The sequence below is a fragment of the Grus americana genome, chromosome 10 (assembly GCF_028858705.1).
Source record: "Grus americana isolate bGruAme1 chromosome 10, bGruAme1.mat, whole genome shotgun sequence".
Classification (NCBI taxonomy): Eukaryota; Metazoa; Chordata; class Aves; order Gruiformes; family Gruidae; genus Grus; species Grus americana.
This window is the reverse complement of record NC_072861.1, coordinates 16,021,439-16,036,014: the sequence shown is the minus strand read 5'-3', so window position 1 is coordinate 16,036,014 and position 14,576 is coordinate 16,021,439. Positions and strand designations below refer to the sequence as shown.

General features: G+C 48.4%; 1 protein-coding gene across 6 annotated transcripts in view; it reads right to left on the bottom strand.

Annotated features, from left to right (window-relative positions):
- Positions 1-14,576, bottom strand: part of NTRK3 (neurotrophic receptor tyrosine kinase 3) — a 219,379-nt gene that overhangs the window by 93,041 nt on the left and 111,762 nt on the right. For all 6 annotated transcript variants that reach the window (XM_054837019.1, XM_054837014.1, XM_054837016.1 and 3 more), the window contains one exon: positions 8,275-8,463. In XM_054837019.1, coding sequence (XP_054692994.1) covers positions 8,275-8,463 — 189 coding nt within the window. The remainder of the gene's footprint in view (positions 1-8,274; positions 8,464-14,576) is intronic.

Sequence of the window (14,576 nt, the reverse complement as noted above, 5' to 3'; positions counted from 1 at the left end):
GACTGAACAGGGTATTTTGGGCCGTCTAGCCCAAAAGCAGCGCTCAAGGTAGGTTTTTTTATTTTAACCTCTACTGATGTACAGCTTCACCGCCGGATCCTGGGCTGTACTTCTTGTCCCACAGGGCAGTGCTACTAATGTTCCCGCTGTGTGTGCGGTCGTGCAAAACTGCTCCAACTCCCAAACAATAGCAGCTATTTTTAATTAGAAATCGTAATTTAACCAGACAATGAACAAACAGTGAGAGCCTGCAATCTTCTGCTCAGAGACAGCTGTCCGACCACGATGAGTCCCCACACACTTCTGAGATTTAGATTTTAAAGCTGAAAAACATCCCAGTTAGACTAAAAAGTCACAACACGATGTCCTTGCAAACTGTGGGAGCTGCCAGTGCCTTTAGGGGTGCCCCATGGCCAGGTACCACAGGCACATCCCCCTTGTCGCTGGAGCGCAGAGGTACCCAGCCTCCAGATACTTTCCCAACAGCCAAGCATTATAAGCCACAGTCAACTCATTAATAAGCAAGACAAATTTTGAACTGATGGCTAAAAGAAATCAGTACCACAACTCTACCCACACACACATACACGCACCAGCTATTTTTTAAGCAGTCCCCTCACAAAATTCACACAATCCATGAGCCATTAGGAGACTAGTCTTGAACCCCCTTCATTATCCCCAACACCAGAGCTGCCCAAGTTTGCAATAGCTTCAGGTCACGCACCGGGCCGCTATCTCCTGTCTTGCAAGGACAAAGCCCCAGGCATGAGGAGCGCTGGCTGATGAACAGAGCCCTCCTTCCTTTGGCACGGACACCTCCTCCAGCTTTAAGAGCACCACGGGGTTAAGAGCGCTACAAGCGCAATTGGATAGAGAGAAGCACCAATACCTAGGCACATAGCCAATAATGTAGGGAATGAAAACCTGCTTTATCCCCATTTCATCCCACTCCTTTTCTCTTACCCTGCTACAATGAGTCTTGACTCACACCACATCACAGGTAAAAAACACGCCTGTGCTGCCAAGCCCTGAACACCTGCTAGAAATTGGAGATGCAACCATCTTTGATGACTTCAGGCAACCCCTGGCAGGGGAACTGCCCAGTCAGTGCCTTGTGGCATCCCTGGCTTTGCCGAGGAAAGGTAGAGCTGCAAGGGTGCTCAGCAGAAATCCACGTGTGCTTCGGCGGCATTGATCATGAGGCGGAGGTGATCGGCGTGTAGGTGCCACCGTGCAGGAAGCTGTGCCACAGGGAATGAAGAAGAGCTGATTCAGCAAGTGTTTTGTACTACGCCCATCCCACGGTGCACGGGTGAGCGGGTGAGGAACACATGCCCACACACGCAGAGACGGTGGCGCGTGAGTGGGGGCCGGAGGATGCTGCAAGAGCAGTGGGAGGGTGCATGAGCCCTGACATGAGGTGTAGGCAGCAATGACTGCTCAAACAGGGCGTTGGATGCAAGATGGAGTATCAGGAGTGCACGTACACATCCTCCGTGAGATGGTGCATGTCTTGGGCAGTCCAGTCCAGCCCATTTGATGCAGGGACAAGGACGAGAGCAGCCTGCTGTGCTAGAGCCCCTCCAAGCCGAGGAGGAAACCAGCTCAGAGCCTCCTCTCATCTGGCGTGTTAATTGCTTGACAGTTCACACATTACAGGCTCCCTTTCCGAAATCATACCAGCAAAGCCAACCCTGCTTACTGGCCTCACAGACACCGGGATTATATGATCCAGAAGAGATGCTTTTGGGCCAGAGGAGCAGGCAGGGTTTTGTATGAGAAAACACCCATACCTTGGGGAGATACATGCTTGTATCTAGGAGTATTTCCACCACCACCAGGACAGCCTCTCTGGAGGCAGGTCAACGTTAGCAGCCCAAAGCCATGTTCTGCCTGATTTAAAGGTTTATCTTCCTAATGGATCCCCATCACCAGGAACGTCCCTGGCCAGCTTGCCGTCACCTGCCACAGCTACGCTGCCAGCGTTGCTTCCTCACACCGGGGCTGGAGCCTGCTCAGACCCCTTTGATCTTGGGTGTTGTTACAAACATCGGCAGTAAACACACATTAAAGTAACAGAGAGAGAATCTAAAACCCAAGCAGCTGCAGGAGGTAATCGGCTTGTGTGCAATCCAAGTCGCTGTGCGCATCGCACCTGGAGCAAGGCAGGGCTGCGCTGCTGGTTACAGCGGCTCCTTCCAAAGCAGGCAGGGACCAGGCAGAGCCACGTTTCCCACCCTCCCGCGCTGCTTTTCTTTCTCTCGATACAACCATACAGACAACACCTGCAGAGCTGGCTGAGGGGCAAGGTATACACAACAGTTTTTGCCAGCCTTTCCAAAACAGTCTGAAAAATTCTCATTTCTGTAGCACCACCGTGGCAGGAAGGTCTGAAGATTGACTTGCTGAGTAGGTGGGATGAGCACTCTGCCAACACAGGTTGGACTTCTGAGTTCTGGAAAATGTGGATATTTCTTCCACTTGATCTTTCAGAGCTGGATGAAGCGATGCAGAGCATAAAATAGCCACAGGTAAGGAAAACCAGCTGAGAGGGCTGGGAAGAGCTGAGCAGGTTGGTTGAAGTCCCACTGGCCATGGGATCCCTCCTGTTAGTCAGATATTGCAGCCTGGAGAAGGGGACGAGAAGGTGATGCTGGGCACAGAAGTTCCCTCCTGCTCCAGGGGGTGACAGCAGCAGTAATTTTTGTTGCTCACACTTTTCTTCAGCTACATGCCACAGCTTATCTGGAAGCAGCCAGACAGAGCCTGCAGGGCTTCTTCAACATCCCAATCTTTTGCAGGACATTCACGTCAGCGCTTGGAGCTCTGAGCAGTTTCTATCAGAGGTAACCGCAAACCAGGAGGAAGGGAAATTTGGAGGCAGAAGGTCATTGCAGGGACCTCCAATGCCTTCCACCTGCTAGCAGCTGAGCATTGAGGTCACGGCTTTTCACAGACCCAAGCCAGAAACACAGGCTTTGCTTGGACAAATGAGAAAACACAGAATAGAGTCTCAAAACACTTGTTAAATCCTCTAAAAGTATCTCATATGGGTTGGCTGAGAAGGACAAATCCATAAGACAGTGAGGAGCCCCAGTGCAGAAGAGTTTTGACTTCAGAGAAGTGATGGGCATTCGGTCCTGCTGGAGAAGAACCTGGGGCTTTCATGTTAGAGGAGAAAAGAGGAAAAGAGAAGTTTGGAGAAACTGGAGAAACAGCAGAGACCTGCGGGAGGGATTGAGATCTGTACAGCCTGGCCCCAGGCTGGACACGGCAGCAGAGTGCTGCTGTCACTGCTCACTGGGCTCCACATTCATACTGCATCAAAATAAGGTTTGAGAAATCCTCTTATGCCAGGTGGTGGGGGGGAAGAAAAGTTTCTCTTTTCCACTACCAACAGGTTCAGTTTTCTTTTTTAGCTAAATGAAACTGCAAGCATTTACGGCTTTATTTTTACGATGTTGTTGGTTTTGGCAAAAATGGGAACACGAACTGACCAGAAATAGAAATGCTGCATACTTTTTAGCTTTCCCATGCCCAGGATGAACAAAACACACTAGGCAAACACAAAGAATTTACAGTAGTAAGGGTAAATAACCTTCCCATTTTTGTTTTCAAGATCTATTAGAAATAGAGGTAAGGAAAGCTATTTGTTTTAAAAATACGATTTTTGAAATGACCACAATGTTCCTTTTAAACTGCACTGAAATACAAGATAAAGACAGGGTACTGAGTGAAAGAGTGCTGATGGCGCTTTTATTGTGTGATTTGCCTTGTTTTTTTCTGAAGTACTTCTTTTTAGCCGATTACCATGTATTTACAGTTAGTGTAATTATATCTAATTACTTAATTAGCATGAATACGTGTAATTACTAACTTCGAATATGTAATTATGTCAGGGCAGCCTGTAATAAATGAGGTTGAAAAAAACCCTCATTAGGACTCTACGGAAGGACGGCTGCTCCACCCGTGTGGAGAATGCATCCCAGTCCCCAGACTGCGCCAGTCCTGGAAGAGGAAAACACAGCCAGCTCCGGTCGTGTCTGGCAACAACCTCCACCAAAATCAAACCACTTGCCCCAAAAGTCTAGCTGTACAGCACTGGTGGGAACCGAGCATCCACTGATGGGAGACAGAGATCTGCAAAGGATCTGCCCCCCAGAATCATTTTCTCCACTAAGGTTTGGATTTTTTTCTCTGATTTGTGTCATTCTCGAGAAGACCTCGTTGGTCGAACAAGAAGCATGAGAGAATAGAATAACCACAAAACTGTGCTGTGGTATTTGAGTAAAGCTTGAGAGATCAGATCCAAGAACTAATCTGCATCTGATGCATCACGCTAATAATTAATTACTACTACTAAAGTAAAACAATCTTCCAAAATGTTTCTTCTGCAACATTACCAGTATCTTGCCACAAAAATCTCCAGCTACTCATAATTACCCATTTTGCAAATTCGAATCCTGAACAGCAGGAGATGGAGGGAAGGTTAAAAGTTGCTGTTACTGCCAAGAAGCATATGTATGAAAATGATGTCCTACCAACCGCCTCATGAACTTATTTCAAGCTGATGCTCCCTTTTTTTTTTCACTGATCAGGAGCTATCCATTGTAATCAGCTGGCTTTTCCTGCCCAGAAGGACTGGTAGTCATTTTCTGGACACAAATGAGGGTAGACCAGATCATGTTTTGCATTACCAAAGCCCCTGACCATAGGTTGAAGCTATGTCATCCTACACCCTATCTCATCACATATTCTGTCCACAGTGCTTGCTCCACAACAAGTCCCATTTGTCTCCTCTCATCTGTTTATTTCCAAATATAGAGAGGTGCAAACTCATCACAACCTGTCGCTCCTCCTGCTGACATCTGCCAAGCAGGTATGCCACTTGTTTTCTCTTCCATGTGCAAAAGATCAGGAGGAAAAGACTATTTTAGCTTATTCTTCTGAAATCTATTTGTAGTGGGACTGTGTCCATTGCCAAGCTCTTTGCTCAACTCTCCAGGTAGGGCTGAGGATGGCTGAAGCGAGGACAGGTTGCAAACCCTAGTGCTGCCCAGCTTGCTGCGGAGTTACAGCGTACAGCTGAGGGGAGCATCTTCGCAAAGACTCGGTGCTTCATCGTGAGAAAACAAGATGGTGCAATTTCTTCCATGGCTCTTTGAGAAGCCCTCAGCCAGGAAGGGAAGGACGACCTCATCCCTCCTGCTCCTCTGAATCAGGCAGTAGCAGAAAGGGGCAAGAGACAACTGCACAAATCCCAGAAAGTCAGAGGTGAGAGCTGGTTCCTGCACCCTTCATCCCATCGATGGGAGAAGAGCACATGCCCAGTGAGGAACACATCTCTATCTCCTTGAGAACACGTTAACGAGAAGAGCCCACAGGACAGCTCTGCACAGCGGGAACGAGAGGGGCTGCAGCTCTGTGGGCAGGGAGCTGGTCTCCATATTTCAGCTGCAATTCCATTATGCAGAGCTAAGTGGCTGGGAATAAACATCCGTCATCCCTGCGTGATAAGCAATGTTTGCTAGTATAGAGGGTGACAGAAATCTATATCACATCAATGTACTATTAATACTGCATTAAGCATATAGAGTTCTCTGTCCTCGTTGCAGCACAGTAATGGGTATCGGCATGTCCTCAACCCAGACAACATCCAAGAGCACAGGGATGCTTGCAGGAGGAAGGAAGGAGAAAAGCTTCAGGATGGAGAGAGAAATCGCTTGCTGAAGATGTTGCTCTAGCAACACCTCTGTGCAAAGGAGAGATGCTAGATGCCACCGAGCACCTTTGCTCACAGCTGGACAGTGGCTCTGAGGGAGGTGGGTGGCAGGAGGGAGGTGACAGCTCGCATCAGTACGGGCTCAGCTGGGTACCGAGGCACTCCCCAGCCCAGAGGAGTTCTCCTCTGTACAAGTTACAGCAAATGAAGAAGTGTTTGTGTCCAAGCTCTGCAGAGGACGAAAGAAAAACCCTCTGGCATGAAAACCACGGGGAGAGCGGGAGCAACAAATATTCTCCAGCTCAGGTTTAAGTTGAGCAGAGCACATCAGATCAAACAAACCCCTTACAGCGAAAGCTCCCCAAAGCATGGTTAATTTAAAAGGTGAATTATGAAACTTTCCAGCCTCAAGCAAAGCCACCAGTGAAGTCAGAAGTTTTGTCCAAGTAAAGTGCTGGGGACTAAAATACAATACACACACCAAATCCAACCCTACCTGAGGTCTCAAAGCCTGGGTTCTGCCCCATGAATGACAGGCAAACCTAACAAATATAAGGACTTTCAGCCTGCCAGCATCCAGCTGTGGTTTGCCCCTGGTTAGCACCCAAAGGGACTGCTGGTGTGTGGAGTTTGGTTTCAGCCCCAGGAAACCTGGAGCTCAGAGGCGGTGATCTGCCATGGATTTCCAAGTGTGCACAGTTGTCACTAGTGCTACATTTCCCACCCGTGGCACCTTCCATGGGAGAAGCAGCTCCAGATGCCACCCCCAAGCATCTCTGTGAACTCTTCAGATCCTAATCAAACGTCCCCATGAAACTCAGAGGCCAAACCCTGCTGTGAGCAGCTTCCCCTGCAACCTGCCCAGCCCTGACAAGCCCCACAGGGCAAATGCTCAGAGGCAAACGTCATCCTTTGAGGTTTAAGCTCTGCTACTGCACAGCTGCAACGGCACCCGCGTCTTGAAATGGTTGGCGCACAGATTTAAGAGATTCAAGTGATCACAGGAGAGGAAGGAAAAAAAATAAAGCAGGGGAGCCCCCCCCCTCCCAAGCCATCAGAGTTTGTAAATCATTTTGAGATGAGGTGCTATAAGAAATGTAAAATATATAATTAACGGCACAGTAAAACCACGCTACATTCAGCTTCTCCGCTCCTGCCTAATCACGGCCCTCCTCCTCCCCTCTCTGCGAACAGACCAAATTTAGCACATTAAAATGAAAATCAAAGGGAAAGCCGGGCACGTTCATTGGGTACACCCCATCGCTCCGGTAAGCAAAGCGTGGTGATAAGGGCTCAGGCACCGGCTCGCAGCACCCAGGAGGGTGCATGGCAGGGTCTGCCCCAGGGACACCTCCACGGGAGCAGCAGCTGTGGCTCCCCTTCCCCTGACCAGAGGAGCGGTGGCCAGGGTGCAGCGCGCTCCTGCCGAGTGCTTAATGCTGAATGAGTTCCCACAGGTTGGGAGATCGGCCTCCACCCTGTTTCCAAGGGCTGAGTTATGTCTCCTGCACTCATGAGTCAGCAGCAGCCAAGGGGAGAGCAGAGGTGACTTCAATGCAGCACTCCCGGCTTCTGGCTGGACCACAGAGATAGCACAAGTTGGGGTATTTCTCCCCCTTTTTTTTACAAGCTTTTTATTTTTCCAGTTCTATCTGGAACCAAGACACACAAAAAGGATTAGTAATAGCAGGAGAGGAATGTTATTTGAACCTCCCGCATTGCTTAGCTTGCATCTCAGAGCTGATAAGAGGCCTGGGAGAGCTCAACTACCAGTGGCGAGCCACATGTCAGGGAGGGCTGCATCTCACTGCCTACATGGAAAGTGGTGCAGGACTCTCAGAAAAGCATCCTTTTACCCAGTGCTTTTCTTTTACGCTCAGAATTTAGGAACACAAAATGGAGAGGACCACTTGATCACCACCTGCTAGTCTAATAAGCCCAGTTCACAACCCAGATTTATACAGAGAAGATGGAAAAGCTTTACCCATGAAAGCTTTAGCCCATGAAAACAAGACATCTGGCATCTAAGCCTCCTGTTCTTTATCTCCACGCATCTGCCCCACTGATGGCCATGAGTCCTGAGCTTCTCCCTGGTAGGGAGCCAAGGAGGCAGCCCCATGGCTGGGAAACTGCTGGAGGAGGAAGGGGAGGCAGGTCCTTTCTCCGGTCAGGCAGGAGTCACGTCCATCCCCGTGTTCCCAGGCAGCTCCTGCTCATGCCTGGGACATCATGCTCGGAGCCAACAAGGCAGAGCCCAGCTTCAAATGGCACTTTCAGGCAAGGGGGGAAGGTGACTGGTGGGTGGTGGAGGGAGGGTGAAGGAAGGTGAAGGTGAGGGTGGAAAGTCTTCTCTGTAAGCACCTACATGTATGTTGTGATTTCTGAGACCTGAGATTCACTTTGGTTTCTGGACCATACCAAGACCCATCTTCCTCAAAAACCTTCTCTTATTCCTCATCCTCTTAACCTTTTCCTCCTTGCTCTCCTTCCCCCATCCCCCCCAACCCATCCCCTGGTCCTCGCAGGGGGCTCCGGCCAGATTGGGCACTCACACGTGTCTGGCTTGTGGCAGTTGTGACCTTGTCGGAAGTATTGGGGATTCTCGATGACGGGAATGCGGGTCATGCCGATCACCACCGTGTCCGGGCCAGCGTCCAGGGATGAGGGCGTTGTGATACCGTGGTTGATGTGGTGGAGGGGACTGGCTGAATCTTCCTCTCCGCTGATCACTGCCACGGGACCTGCAAACACCACACACATCCATCAGGCACAACAGAGGAAAGACCAGACCTGCTGACCATGCGGGTATGGATCACTGCAGGTCAGCAGTGGACCACCACCAGCTCCTGGACAGGATGCCTGTCCTAGCACCTCTGGCAGTTGGCCCATTGCCAGGCAGCTCACAGGGCAAGGAAGATACCTCAAGTTTTCTCTCCTGGTTTTGGGGTACCAGGCTGACAATCCTGCAAGGGTTAAAGTAGCTATAGGTGACACCACAGCAGAGGTGAGTCCTGCACAAAGTCCTCTCCTAGGGCTGTCACAAGATAGATCAGTTGCTGTGGTGCCTGTATACCCAGGCATCACGAGCTTGGCAGAATGTATAAGGGAGCATAGACTGGAGAAATATCACCCCCAAAGAAGTTCTATTGCACCCCAAACCTGTATTCACACCATTTGTCTTCCCAATATGTGTCACCCATCTTGTCTCCTCTCCTCTAGTTTCACCTAGGCACACACAGGGAGTCCTTTGGTTGGGCTGATATCTGCAGAGACCCACAATGCACTGGACCAGATCCCACTCAGCTCATCCCTCCTTCCTTGTCTCCCATCTGTTGTCATCTCAAATACTTCTTAATTCCCAATTCCCCATCTGCTGCTTGTTCACAGGGCCTGCTATGGATCCCCACGAGGCTGGAAGGGACCTGGTGGAGAGCTCAAGGTGGTCCCTCCACACTGACAACCATGCAAAGCACTGAAGTTGCTGTTCCATGAGCACGGAGCTTGCAGCACCCATCTCCTTGGTCAATGGACACAAGACACCTTCCTGCTCCCCAAGCACCTCAGTACCCACCAGCAACCCAGCCAAACGCTGCCCTCCTGCGCTGGTCCATGTACCTCCCCCCAAGTCCCACAGCACCCACTTATGCATCCTTGTCTACCTCTGCAGAGCAGGTTCCCAAAACACCAGTGTGCCCAAATGCACCCACATTTATCTCCTTCCTGCAGCCAGCCAGCCAGCCACCATGCTCCAGCTCTGTCAGCCTCCTGCCCCAGCCATCACTCCTTACACCCAAGTGCCTGCACCCAAGAGCATCACTGCTATAATCTTGCCCTAACCAATGGCAGGCTTGTTCCGTAGGTAAAATAAAGTGATGAAGGGAAGAACATCCATACCTAAGAGCCAAGGCCTGCATCCCACACAGAGCTATTTCACAATATTCAGCTGTACCCCAATTTTGACATATGCTTTTTTTTATTTTTAGACCTTCTAACTTCAGCGTTTGCTATCAGCTGCCAAGGCTGGAAAAATCAGGGGACATCAGGCCTTAATGCATTATCCCCCCACTTCCATCTATTCTCACCCGTCCTGGGGTCCAGCCTGCATCACAAACACCTCCATCATGAGGTGAAACCCTCTAATCCATGCTGCAGCCGTTCACGCTGCATAAACACAGGATTCAGAGGAGCTGAGCAATGTGGGGACCACACTGCCGCCTTCCATGAGGATCTCCCTTATCCATTCACATGGGAAGAAAAACCACACTCAACTAGAGATGCTCCTTTTCTCCTGGCCTGAATGCTACCAGGGGCTACCAGAAGCTCAAGCAAAATGAGCAGAGATTCTGCATTAAGGCTTCAACCCTATTCAGGGAAGCCTATCTCTTACTTACATTGTATAGAAAATGCCTCTCTCCCATCAGTAATCTACTTCTAATTGCACAATTACTTTATTATGTAGCACTAGCAACAAAGAGGGGAATCTTCAAGCCATTTTACTCTCTGGAGCTTCTAGGAGGACAGGGCGAACACTGGCTCCACGCAGTCATTCCGCCTGCATTAATCTAGTCGAAAGGCTCATTTTTGGAGCTTCAAGTATTGTTTGTTCTTCCAAGTGGGATATAATAAAGTTATTGTGTAATTAGCAGAGTCCTGGCAGCCGTGACAGGTGTTTTAGTCACAAGGAAAAAAAGTCTCTCCCTTTATTGTGAATTCCTTCTGGCAGGTTCTTGCTTTTTTTTACATTACTCCCCGGGCCTGCGTGACTTCCAGCTTTTGAGACACAAAGGCAAAATTCAGCTCTTGCCGCAAGATGCCTCTGTTGGGACTACGCACGCTGTATTTCTCCAAACACAAAAAGCAAACAGGCAATTTCGGTTTGAGTGACTTTTGTTCTTTCACGTTGTCAAGTCTGTGTGTGCAAACCAGGAGGATTGGGTTTTGCACAGCGCGCATGTCCCTTTGGCCGTACCCTGCGCCGCTGGCCGACCCGGCTGCGGTGGGAAGGGAAGACCTCTGCATTTCAAGGTGCAGTTCACAAAATAAGTCATAAAAATATCAACTGGTATAAATAATTTAAGGAGACCATAAAGATCTCCGTTGCAGTCGAGCGGTGGGAGAGGCTATTGAGGGCTTATTGCTCTCCCTAGGCAGCCAAGGTGTTGCTTCAAAGGAAGGTACCTAATCACACAGTGGGATGTGAAAGGCCTCTCTAGCAAACAGCATGAAGGAAGTCTTCATTGTCCTCTCCTTTGTGAACAGAAATCATACCTTTGTGACAAGGAGCAAAGAGGACATCTCCTACAGCATTAGCGCTGAAGACGATTGGTTTCATAACAAACCATGGGACGTACACCAGGCTGGCACAGATGCTGCTGGGGACATAGTTCTTGGGGGCTCACAAAGCCCTGCCAGCACATAACCCTTGCTGTCCTTGCTTGCACAGCACCTCCTCATTTTTAAGGAATGCGATCATGGCAGCGTCTCTCTGGCACAAGCAGGTTAGGACATGGCTACATCTAAACGAGTAGGGCATGATCAAGAAAGTCGAGTACTTGTGAAACTAAGCACAGCCAGCATCTATCACCCAACGTTCTGATGGCAATTTTCTTGCCAACAAACAGGTCCAGAGTCTGACCTTTACACTCCACAAGTTTTTTCCTACAGCTCGCTTCTTAGGAGGACTTTCTACACGTGTTATAGCTAGTTTCATGCCCCAAACCTGTCCAAGATCTATGGGGTAAAGAGGTAACTGTCTCAGCTGATCCACAATTGCACTCCCATTCCCCAGCAAACATTGGGTTCTGTGAATGGACTCAGCCTCCTAGTCATCCAGCTCAAGTCGATGCTTTTAAGCTTGGACATTTATAATATCTACTAACCCTCAAAAGCCACAGAGCCAAACTCTGATGCTCTATCACCATCTCAATCCCTTTCCACTTCTGCAAAATTTGGAAAACCCAAGAACTGCCAAGGCAGCTGCAGTCCTGACACCACAGGGACAGTACACCACATACAGTATATTCCACCCTTGCAACAATCCAGGGACAGTTTACTGCCTCTGACTGGATTTCCAGGTCTTGAAAAAAACAAAATAACTCACATTCACAAGACTCCTAAGGAACACACCCGATGGGTGCAATGCACTAGCATTCAAGCTTTCAGAAACATTTCTGATGACGCTTGGCACTGAGCTGGCATGGACTATAACATATCATCCAGCCCAATATCCTCAACAGGATATATTTGGATTGAAGACGTAATTTAGAGTTGATGACTTTTCCAAGTTTCCCCTATTAACTTGGGCAGGGGAGAGGGGTAGAAATCCGCACAACATTAACTCCTACAACACAGTCATGGCTCTTTATCTCCTTCATTCACTGACCCTTACGGGTCCCTCCCAACTCCAGATATTCTGTGATTCCCATCTCTTCTGGCAGGTCACAGCTGAGATCCAGCTCCCTGGATCCAGATCCACGTGGCCACTCTGTTGCCCCTCTGAGACTCAGATGAGCGCTGAACTTGCTGCACAAGCCTGAGACAAACTTCAAAAACATCATTGATATCAAGCAGTCACCAATCACTTTTATAGGTTTGACTATTGCTCTGACACTCAAAATATGTACTGCTATTAGTAACTCCTGGAAATAAAGTAGCTACCTAGACTTCAACTTTTTTAATCTATCTTGGCAATAACATATTTTTTGCTGCTAAGTAGGTAAAGAGGTTGAGTTTCTGATGTGTAATGCTGATGAATGGCTGTATTTGGAATAATTCTCACAGCTTCAGCAGTGCATTTTCCTAGTAAGTTTAAAGCAAAAAATGGAGTTTAAAAAAAACCCCACAGATTTTAAGGTTTAAGTTTACCTTCCACTTGACAGAGACATGGGCAGAGGCACATAAGAATGAAGCCAGTTTCGTACTGTAAAATTGTAGAATAATAGTCAAGGGTAGCCTGGGCTAACACCTGACATACCATCCTGTGATTTTAATATGCAATATAAAATATTTTGGAGCTCCTCTGAAATTTAAAATCTAAACAGCGATACAGTAGCTGTTTCTGTGAATAACATAACTGCGCTATGGACAATCATAATGTGGATATTAACTATAAAAACAGTTTATTTGTTAATACTTTAAGAAGCCTTTGTATGTTCTGAGCACCAGATGTGTCACATCTATACTCTGAAAGGCTTTCAACGACTCTCCTTCCATCCAAGCAGATGTCTCACCAACCAGCAGCACCCACACTGCCTTCAAGGACGGAGAGTTTAGCTGTTCTCCATGCTAACCCCATGCAGTTTTCCTGCTGGGGAAGCAGCAGCAGCGGTGGAGCCACAGAGCCGCAGGGAAAGGCTGGGGAGACATCAGGGCTGCCCCAGGGCTACCCCGGGCGAAGAGGCGGTCAGCCCCTGCTCCAGCCCAGCAGCACAGCCACTGCCAGCCTGCCCCTTTGCGATGCCGGCGGGAGAGTCAGCCATGACGACCAGAAAATTAGGATCTGAATGAATCTCATGTTACGCAAAGAGCAGTGAGGCAGCTTGAAAACGTTGCTTTTGTAAACATGTCAGGGAGCAATGCTGTTCTACCTTCCCTCCCACACCCCCTCTACAGCCAACTCTTCTTTCCCAAGAAAGATGTCTCATTCAAACACCGCCATTCCCAGCCTCATCTCTGCCTTCTTTTCTCCCCCAGCCTCCTGGCCAGGCTATGCTCCGTCCATCCCAGCAATGCTACAGCTCTTCTTGCTTTGCCTCCATCCTGATATTATCATCTCTGCCAATACTGAGCAAATACTCTCCCAGATTGCCCCAAAAGCTCCGATTTTCAGAAAATCTCCTATTGTTCTCTGTTCAGCACTCTTCCTGTGGCTAAACTGGAGTTTGTCTTGGTGTTTTCCTTCATCTCCTTGTTTATCTGGAAGCTCTGTGAAATAGGATATACCTTCTAGTCCCCGTCTAAAAATCACCTAGTTCATTCACAGTGTTATATGGACAACTTGTTACTTAAGAAAAATAAAGCAAATAATAATAAATATCTTAGGGAGCCCCTGTTTGCATGATCACATCATAACGGTAAATTATTTATCAAGGCTAAGAGCTATACTTTCTGATAAAACACAGGCTCAGGAATATAGGATACTTTATAAATAACCACAGATTAGAGAAGATAAGATAATAGTCACTTCATACACATCCATAACATAATGAATGTCCAAGGCAGACAGGTGAAGAAACAACAAAAACTCCAGCTTGCTATCACAATAACCTCTCCAAAGCAACAAAAATGATCAAAGGTGTACAAAACATGACCTCTAAGGGAAAACTGAAAGAATTATGCTTTGTGTTGAGAGGAGAAGACTGAAGGGACACGTGATAACAGCCTTCAAATATGTAAAAGGTTGCAGCAAAGAGAAATATAATAGCTGTTCTCCATGTCCACTGGGGATAAAACAAGAAATAATAGGTTTAAATTGCACTGAGGGAGATTAGGGTTTGAATGTTTTCCCTAATGCCTGGCAGTACGGATGGTTGAGCGCTGGAACACATAACCCAGGGATGCTGCGGGGGCTCAGCCACTGCCAGATTGGCAAGGGAAAGGTTAAAGAAACTTCTTTCAAGGACAGTTATGCTGCTCAGAGCCCTCCCAGGCTGCAGGACTTTTCACCTGCAACCAAAGAGCCCTCAGCAAGGAGCACTCTTCCCTTTCTGATGCTTCCAAAGAAACTCCAAGCAGGGACCTCACCAGCACTGCAGACCAGGTTTGGGCTGCCTCCGAGGCACCACGGGTGCAGCGCTGGACCGGGACGGGGCTGTGATCTCTCCACGTGGTTTCAGAAAGGACAATTCCATCCATG